This window comes from Cynara cardunculus, unplaced genomic scaffold (assembly GCF_001531365.2).
Source record: "Cynara cardunculus var. scolymus isolate 2C unplaced genomic scaffold, CcrdV1 Un_Scaffold_9125, whole genome shotgun sequence".
NCBI classification, from domain to species: domain Eukaryota; kingdom Viridiplantae; phylum Streptophyta; class Magnoliopsida; order Asterales; family Asteraceae; genus Cynara; species Cynara cardunculus.
This window is the reverse complement of record NW_020204711.1, coordinates 1-10221: the sequence shown is the minus strand read 5'-3', so window position 1 is coordinate 10221 and position 10221 is coordinate 1. Positions and strand designations below refer to the sequence as shown.

At 34.2% G+C, this 10221-nt stretch overlaps 2 protein-coding genes across 2 annotated transcripts; one reads left to right on the top strand and one right to left on the bottom strand.

The window, feature by feature from the left end:
* Positions 1–222: 222 nt before the first annotated feature.
* On the bottom strand, positions 223–1094 carry LOC112505223. Its single transcript, XM_025109161.1, has one exon. It carries the CDS (start codon positions 1066–1068, stop codon positions 223–225), a length of 846 nt encoding a protein of 281 aa, XP_024964929.1. The 5' UTR covers positions 1069–1094.
* A 6604-nt stretch (positions 1095–7698) lies between these two features.
* On the top strand, positions 7699–10217 carry LOC112505224 (WAT1-related protein At4g15540-like; the record flags this gene model as incomplete). Its single annotated transcript, XM_025109162.1, is given in 8 exon segments — positions 7699–7987; positions 8078–8143; positions 8392–8505; positions 8655–8859; positions 8946–9104; positions 9188–9236; positions 9239–9335; positions 10184–10217. Coding segments are annotated over 8 exon segments (921 nt in total), but the record flags the coding sequence as incomplete, so codon positions are not given.
* Positions 10218–10221: the final 4 nt, after the last annotated feature.

The window sequence follows — 10221 nt, the reverse complement described above, 5'->3', positions numbered from 1 at the left end:
CAATATATTACATCATTCATGGAAAGGTCAATTTTCACATTTACTTTGTATCCATATTGGAATAGAACTTAAATATAACAATCAATCAATTACTAGGGATGAATAAATAAAATGATTACACCATTAAATTCTTTTTTTTTGTTATATTCTTTTGCACATATATAAAAAAGAGACAAGAGTATAAAATACTTACAAATACAATTCCAACAGATTCACAAACTCTTAATTGAAACTCCTATAACAATCATAATCAATTGCAAACTTACATTTTGAACACTTCAAGATCATTTCATACTTTAATGGCCATTTACATCGATCACAACGACCATCGCTCTCAATTCCTTGAACAAATGAGAGAGGGTGTTCATGAACTTTAGTGCGATGAATGCCACCAAACTTTATGTTCACGAACATATAAATTCTTTGATGAGAGTCTGAAATCGGAGCAGTTTCAGACTTAAGTATGATTGGAGCACAAGCACAATGTATAGATTGCGCACACTTATCACAATGATAAAACCAACGTTCTGGATCGAATTCTTGCTCGCAAATTTCACAAAAATATTTACTTTTGTGATTCTCAATTGGGAAATAACTCAACTTCAAGGGGTGTTTGTCATACTTGTGCCTAATAGTTTTAGGTAATAACAAAGCACACTCTGGATGTAGATCAAAATCACAAGTACGACAACTAAATGAAAAGTCATTTCCATGAAAAGGAAATACACATGAACGACAACGATTTTTATGAGATCTTGATTGAACTCTCCAAATGAGATGATTTGGATGAGCATCATGTACTATCTTTTCAGGTATGAACGCACAASTAACATCGACGTGGTAGTCACARTCTACRCAACTATAGACSAATCCATTGCATACTAAGYCGCAAACAACACACTTGAACACACCCAAAGGCTTGTGAGGGACAATTGGTAAGAGAACGAGAGTATGTTGAGGGTGACCTGGGTGGTTCTCCACTTGATTGGGTAGTCGGGTGCACCACTCATGTAGAACAAAGTTGCATGACTCGTCCTCATTGACACACTTGTAAAAYGGCATGGCCATAATGGGTTTCAAACATCCATTACATAACAGTTCAACCTTTTTCATTGGGTTATGGYATGATAATGGTTTGATATTCGAGGATGTTGGCTTTGTAATGTCRTTGCATTGGGTAGCAACTAGAATGAGCGGGTGTTGATGACTCTTATGTCTTAGRTTBCCCTCARAATTCAAAAAAGTTTGAGATCCAATCTTTTTGAATACAATGTGTTTTGGAATGCTATATGTTTGATCAAGAAACGGGAAATGGAGAAGATCTGGGTGGTCAGCATCTACAAAATTTTTAATCGTTTTGCCAAGACCTACTGAAACACATAAATTTGTGTCACTAAATAAGCAATGATCGACAAAACACAAAATAAGAAGCTCATAAAAAGCATATGATCAAGTTACCGGAAGGCGAGATGATGGACATGAATGATTCCCCTCTTGATGTTGCACAATCCAAATGGGCATAGTATCTGCACTTGTCGCATTTATAAATCCAAAGATCTTCGTTATAAAAAAAATCCCCACATACCCTACACCTGGGATCAAAGTTAGCCTTTTGAACTGCTATTGGGAAGGAATAAACAAGGGTCAATGAGTGGATATGAGAGAACTCATCATGCGTAGCATGTTGAATTGACAACTTTTTTGGTAACAAAAAACAATCGGTATGGATGAAGAAGTCACAACACGTGATACAGATATAAAAGATCCCTTGTTGTTTTTTCCCACAAGCATTACACTTGCATAAAATTGGTTCATAGATTACCAGTAATGGGTGTGTGTGGCTAGGATGATAGAAGATTTTTTTATCGGCTGTCAATGCACAGTTTATATCAACATCAAAATCACATTCAGAACACCGATAACGTATATCTTCAGGCTTATGGTGGTTTCTACATACATTACACCTCCAACTTACCATTCGCTGTAGAAGGGTAAGAGTATGAGCATTGTGGGATGTGTGTTTTAATGTTGGTGGAAGCTCTGAACAGAATTTGTGGATTGAGTAGCTACATGAAGCACTACACTTGTAGTAGTACCTATGGTACTCTTTGATTTGTTGGCCGCACCTGTCACAAATACATTTGAAGTCATCTAATGCAACCATATCACTATCCGTATGATCATCATCCTCGTATTCTTCTTGAATTTGTGAATATTCGAGCTCCAAGTCAACGAGAATCAGCGGGTGCTCATGTTCAAACACATCCATTATAATCATAGTTATCAAGACACAAGAGAAAGTAATTTTGACTCCAAATAACTAGATAAACATGGGGTTTTCATGGGAAAGAAAAGAGGTTACATAAGCCATGTTTTGTATGATCTGTCTTTCATGTTTTTCTTTTATTAGAAGCAAGAGATAACTTGATGTTTGAATATACTTGTTTTGGAACTATATTACAAGAATATATTTATCTTTATTCTAAAATAATTTATAAATACATATATTACTAACTAATAATTAAAAAAAGAAATGCATGCCTTAATCTTATGCAACTCTAATAATCTATTACTAAAGCTATGGATTATGGATCATAAACATTATTAAATCATACCCATTTAATTAATATTTAATAAAAAGACGCATGAAATAAAAAATATGGGATAAATATCAATTTTCTTCTATGTATATTTTCTTTATCTTTTCCTTTTTTAAATTATTTTTTCCAAAAAAGCTCATTCAACCTTTCCGTTTTAAATTATTTTTTTCCAAAAAAGCTATGGATCATAAACATTATTAAGTCATACCCATTTGATTAATATCTAATAAAAAGACGTATGAAATTAAAAATATTGGATAAATATCATTTTTTTATTTGTATATCTTCTTTATCTTTTCTTTATGTTTGATTATTAAAATAAAAAATTATTGAACTTTTTTATTCTGAATGATTAAGTCGCTAAATTATTTTTTCTAATGAAAAAATTATTAAATTTTCTTATTTTGACTGATTAAAACTTTGATTTTTTTGATAAATAAGCTATCGAACTTTTGCTAATCGGTTAAATGTAACTTTTTTTGGGTTAAAATGATACAAGTAATTCAATATTAAAAATGCAATGGTTTATCAATTAAAAAAATGTTCATGCACTTATTCATTCAAAATAAGAAAGTTTAATGATTTTTCATTTAAAAAAATAATTCAGATAATTAAATATTTAAAATGAAAAAATTCAATGTTTTTTCATTAAAAAAATATTTAAAGATTAAATCATTTGAAATAAATAAAAATTAGTTGATTTTTTTGAACTTTTCTACTTTAAAAAAAAAAAGAATATGAATTAATTGTATTAAAAGATATCCTTGTAATAATTTTAAAAAACTAAATATTCTATATAACTAACATTCTTTTAACATCTGGGTTTGGGCTTTTCTTGGGCCTGGTCGACAGGACCATCACCATTCACCAGTTGAAGTTAGTTTCGGATCATCAACTTGGACTTGATAGTTGGACTTGGAGTTATTCATGTGTTCTGAAAGTTTTTGAAATTTACAGAGTGGCCTCAAAACTTTTAAAGTTATGATTTCCACCCCTTAAAAATCGGAACAAAATTCAAACCATTATCTCCAATTAACGAAGTTTTAACGCTTTAAAAAACTATTACAAGAATTACCAGCTTAATTAATTAAGCCATAAACCCTCCTCGATGAGCATTCATCACAAAATCCCCAACATCATCATACACATGATCATGATTCCCTTGTGAAGCTGCAATACCAACTTCGGCATAAGACCGCATTGCACCACCTGCTGAACAGCCAATGGGTTCGGGTTATCGTAAACCTTACCACCCTCAAAAACCAGATAACTGAACCACCTAAGACCATGGTTTATCAAATGCTGGTAAACCACTTAAACTTGATCAAGACTCGGGTACAAAGTCACATGGTGAATAAATGAGAATGGCGTTGGCATTTGGACGTTGATGTTTTTCTTCTTGAATTCGATCTGGCTTCTTAAAATAGTCTCCTCGTTTCCAATCCGGTAGCAAATTCTCTCAATTGCCCCTCCGATAACCCATTAAGCTCATCGAACCAAGTTGAGTACTTGGTTTTCATGTTTCTTTTTCGGGCCTTGACAAGCTCGTCTTCAATATTTTTCTTTTGGTCCTGAGAAGAAGTCATTGAGGTCATAAGTTCTCTTCCCGGTTTCACTCTTTTTCACTTTGTAAGAGGCGATCGTCTTCTTGATTTAGTAGGGTTTTCCGACTGGTTATAGTAGATGACGATAATTGTATCAACATCACAAAGAACTGTGAATTTAGTAGCTTTCTTTATGATCCCATGTTTCCTTTTTTGGTAAGTCGTGTTTCGGGTCTTCTCTTTTGTTATGAGTTACATCCTTAGCTTAATTCACACGCCCCACCTATAATAGGATTGGGTTCCGGTAAGAAGGAGAGTTAAGGTAATAGGAAGGGATCTTCATCCTTAGATGCACATTATAATGAGATGCACCGAGATAAGATACACTGAAATGCACAAGATCAATCTCCGTATCAATCGCTGCTCATGGGTGGGTTTGAAATTAAAAATGATCAAGTATCCAGATACATTCTTATGTTTCTCACTTTAACCCTTCTTACACTCGAATTGTTTTTAACACATATTCTTAAGTCACATATGATCTCCTAATTGGTTACAAGACAACATATATAGATGGTGTGGGTCGATTAGATTTGGCCGAGATTCTTAATGTGAATCACCTAATTTGCTTTTATTCTTTGAGATTTCAAGATGGACCCCTCAGCTTCCCAAATTTCCAGTTTACCCCCTTTGAACTAATTACATTAAAATTATCAATTTAATAAGTATATTTTCAAGGATATAATTATTATAATTAAGTATAAATCAAGAAGAGTATTTATTTTTATTTTAATTAATTGTAATATGCATTTCCTTTTTATAATTTGGGATATATGTTAACATATTAGTTGTTATTATTCATTTTCGTCAGATTAAAATGGTAGGAAAATGATATTAATTAATAGAAGGTATAAAACATTACAACATTTATAATGAAGGTTCTTATTAAGCAGATATGTTCCTGACATTTTATAGGTTTTGAACAAGATATAAAAAAGGTCCTTGATATGTACAAAAAGAATATTCATATGTTGTTTTTATCATTAAAAATAACATTAAATTCAAAAATACTAATCGCTCATATAAAACCATGTTTATGTATATCTCTAGATGCAAAATCAATCAATAATTATTTCTAAATTAATATTATCAAACATATCATTTTTATATAGCATCATCAACCCGTTCCTCCATCAAAAACATTCTATGATATAACTTTAATATATAGATTGATATCATTTAGGATCACAATGTTAACTATTCAAAGCAATACTCTATGTAGATCAATACAAATCAGTTGAGTTTCCATCTCGCCTTATGTTAATTTTTTCATCAGTTTTAAAATTTTAGGGTTAGATAAAAAAATTCAGTACCATCAATCTTTGAGCTACTACTATTGTATACAAAATAAACTTGGGCCCCCTACTACTATTCTTGAGGTTCTTTTTTTGGGGTTTCCATAGGAACCTTCATTATGGGACAAAAGTTCTTGTCCAATCACATGTTCTAATAAAAAACCAGATGCCTAAACAAAAACTTGGGTTATTGTTTACATTCTTTTTATGTTATTGTTTCTTAACCATTTTATATGTAAAGAAAATGACCAATTTGGGGTTAATTATATATAGAAGATGATCTCGTTTCCATTTAAGTGTATATTAACCAAAAACTAAGCCGTGGACTTAGTTTGCCAATGATATAAATGGAGGAGATAAAATGGCATAAGTCACCGACATTTTGCATTTTGTTTGTTCTCGAGAAGAAAGCGAGAGAGATACAAGAATCTGAGAGAAAAAGGCAGCAAAGAATGAGAAAATGGGTAGAGGGCGGTGTTCAAAATCAAGATTCAATCGCAATAATGTTGAGGCGAGGATACTTATGATTCTTGGTTCTATATTACACTACTGATTTGAGATATATATACGTGTTTATTGAGCCGATTAGTTGATCGGATAATAGATAATCTTCTAAAAACATAAAACGTATGTTATGGATAAAAACGATAATATTCAGAGTCTTGACGATTCGAAAATGAGTCTTGACGATTCGAAAATATGAACAAGTGGTTGTATTCTGCTGAAACACAACTGTGTGGGGTCGTTAGTAGTCGAAACTCCCGTGTCCAAGTCTGATCACCCAATGGCCATGTACGTTTATGGTCTTGAAAAGGGAACCAATTTGTGGCTCGAACATAAACCGAAATGTAGTTGCGGCCTTGAGCGGAAGCAAAAACGGCCACATGAAAGAAACACGACAAGGAATGCTTGAAAATGGTCTGCTCATGAAACCATTTTGGTGTATATTAGGTAATTGATATACTAGCTAATTCCACTGAGAAACTTGAAGGTTAGCCATGTGTAGTTTAATGTATTTTCAGATTAAGCAACAGTAGTAAAGGGTTATTCGGTTCGTTTTTTTGTTAAAACTTGTATGGATATAGTTGTCTGTATGTTAATTGATAAGTTGTTGTTCAGTTGTTGGACTGAATAAACAGTCCAAATGTCATAAATGACCATTTTACCCCCTCTATATTTTACTTTTATTATGCCTTTATATACTTCATACAACAGATCCACACATCTTACACCACACCAAACACCATMATCKACATATAGTTCCTCTTTCCATTCAAGTAAACATCGCCAGTTTTTTTGAACTGTCGGGAGGAACTCCTTAATTCCACCACCAAGCAACTTCCTCYTGCTCGCTGAAACTCCACAYAAATCGACAAYCTAGAAGAACAATCGAAAACCACAATTGATGAACGAGATGATGAACAATTGACTGTTTGTAAAAAAACGAATTTTGGAGGACCTAGTTGTTTTTTAGATGATTTTGATGAGCGACGAGGTTGTTTGGTTCAAAAGTTGATGGAGAATAAAGTGTGTGAAAAACCGGTGGTCGGGATAAAATCAATGGCTACATATCTCAACAGAAGCTCGAGTTGAAGGAAGGTGAGTTGATGTACAGTGGTTTTTCTTCGTCGAAAAGCAAATTCGTGAAGACGAAAACAAAAACCTCCTCTGCCTTTCATTACCAGAAACACAAAGAAATCAAGGGGAAATCAAAAACCTCATATGTTGGAACCTCCTCCGTCGAACTATAAACCTCCTCTATCGAAATCTGACCCTTCACTGTTGGAAACACAAATAAATCAAAAACCTCTGATGAATGGTGAGAGGCAAACTCAATGGAGTGTTGAGGGAGGTAGCGGTGATGGAGCGTTGAGGGACAAGAGTAGTTGGGGGAATTTAATGACCGAATACAAAGGACATAAGTTTTGTAGCCGAGAGATTCAGATATGGACGGACCGGATAAACCCATACCGAATAATTAGATATGGCTATGCGAATAAGCGATTTGACTTATACAGCCGATTAAACCACAACCGAAAATGGGGCAACCGTTTTTGTTCAATAGAAAGAAAGTCAAACCACCAGTTACCATCAACGACTAAAATTGAAAATAATTGGATAGACCTCCATCTGCACATCAAAGTATTTCGTAGTAGCATAAACCTGCGCTAGATTGGGACTGCTTCGATGCTTCTACTCATCAGATTGGTAAGAAAGGAGGTAGGTGAAGGATTTCTCTGATACCCGGTTGTCAAAATCTGCCATCTTCAGTTGCAGAGATCGAGGAGAAGATGGGTTCTACCGGTAGAACTTGCTATAGTGATGTATTGCCATTCACAGCAATGGTGATGGTCGAGTGCATTATTGTAGGCGGAAATACATTATTCAAATCAGCCACTGCTCAAGGAATCAACTCATACGTCTTCACCACTTACGTCTTCCTCGTCGGCTTCCTTTTCCTCTTACCTTGTCCATTCTTCATCCGCAGGCAATTTTCATTTTTAATCGTTTCATCACTTGGTATTATGCAAGATCCCCCTATTTCCAATTCAACTTCGTGTTTCAATTTCTTTTGCAGAAGTTCAAACAACCAGGGGCTGAAATTCTCCATCGTTATCAAGCTTTTCCTTCTTAGCTTGATAGGGTAATTCATCTTGAATTCGGTCTTAACATATGTAGAAATTATTGAATTTGTTATCTTGACTTTTTCAATCTGATTAGGACGGAGGAATTTCTACTAATGCCTAAGGGTAGATGGAACCCTAATCTATTTTAAGCATTAAAATCACACCTCTCCTCAATTTCAATGAATCCTGATCATTTTTTGTGTTTTTATTGCTATTAGTTACAATCAATCAACAATGTCATTGATTCAAATGCTGTAAATACCAGGTACTTGTCTCAGATATTTGGATACATTGGTATCAAGTACAGTTCTCCAACACTTTCTTCAGTTATGAGCAATCTGGCACCTGCTTTCACCTTCATACTTGCATTCTTTTTCAGGTACTCATATATTGTAGCCTTTGTTCAAGAGAAACACATAGATTTATATGTTCAAAATGATGATCATCTGACTTGAAAGAAGAGAAAATATTGGCTTCAAGTCTCCTTTTACTTGTGATCTAGAATCATGTATCTTTTTGGTCTATCAGGATGGAGAAATTGAATTTGCGAAGCTATACCAGTCAAGCAAAAATTGTGGGAACAATAGTGTCAATATCGGGAGCACTTGTAGCAACACTATATAATGGTACATCAGTTACCGTATCATCAGATTCCTCGAGCTTATATTGGATTATTGGTGGGATTTTACTTGCAAGTCAGAACTTCTTACTTTCATTTGTTTTGGTTTCCCAGGTACCAAAATTACCCATCCTTAGTTCAAATTTTCAGAATGCTAGCATATTTAGGGAACTTTTTGAGTGTTTTCAGTGACCTTTCAGGCACACATCATGATGGAATATCCGGTGGAACTAATGGTCGTTTTTGTATTTGGATTAAGTGGGTTGATTGTAGCTGCGTTTGCAGGGTTAATTATGGTGAGAGATTTAGATGCTTGGAATCTAAAACCTGATATGATGTTGGCTTCTATTATTTACATGGTAAGAAACTTTTTGCATGAATATGGGTAGCCTTCTTAGCTATAAAATTTTCTTTTCTGAGAGTGTTTTTTTTGTGTGTATAGGGCATATCTACAGGATTTCTGAATGGTCTCATTCAAGTATGGGCTCTGCGGTCGGCCCGGTTTATGTAGCCATGTTCAAGCCATTATCAATTGTAATTGCGGTTGGGATGGGTGCCATCTTCCTCGGAGATTCTCTCCATCTTGGAAGGTTCTTCCTCTCTGTCTCTCTCTCTAGCGTAGACAACTTGGAAACTTTGTCACTTTAGGGTGCGTTCGGTACACAATGGTATTGGACAAGACTGAACGTACGAGAGCGAGATAGGCGGGTGAAAGTGTTGTGGAAGGTTTCAGAGTTTTAATTTGACACATGTAGTTTAATAATTTTCCGTTCAGTCCGTTCTTGCCCTGTGTACCTGATTTTTGTGGGACAAAAATCTTGTATTGTTCTGCCCTAATTTTGCACCAAACATGGGAGAACAAGCTGTTGCTTTGTCATCTCMCGTGTATCAAACGCACCCTTCACTCCAACAAAGTTGAGTTTATAGGAAGCCAAAAGTGTTTTCAGTATCCTAATAGACCAGTTCATAGGATTTAATTTTATAGGACCAAACCTTTGTGTATCCTATCTAAAGGTGTTATAATAAGTTTATAAGACGCTTTTGTGTGTTTTAACAAGTTTTTTAGGACATTTTTATAGAACATCTCTTTGAAGTCTCCTGTAAACACATATTTTTTATAGGACGCTGGATTTATAAGACACTTTTCAAATAGTGTCCTATAAAAAAGCTAATAGGACACTTGTTATAGGACACTTTGTTGCAAAACGTGTCCAGAAAAGCTTTTTGGGCGTCATATAAACTTGTTACAACTTTAAATAAGATATGCTTCTATAAACTCAAGTCCTTTAATATAGTGTATTAGGACATTTGGACATTTTATGCGTCCTATAAACCTGATTTTTTTTGTAGTGCTTATAGTTTTTTTATACGTTTGACTTGAAATTGAAGAAGGATTAATAATATGAAACCATACGAACTGAAAATTTGGTGCATGCAGTGTTGTTGGGGGGATAATAATATCATTAGGGTTCTATG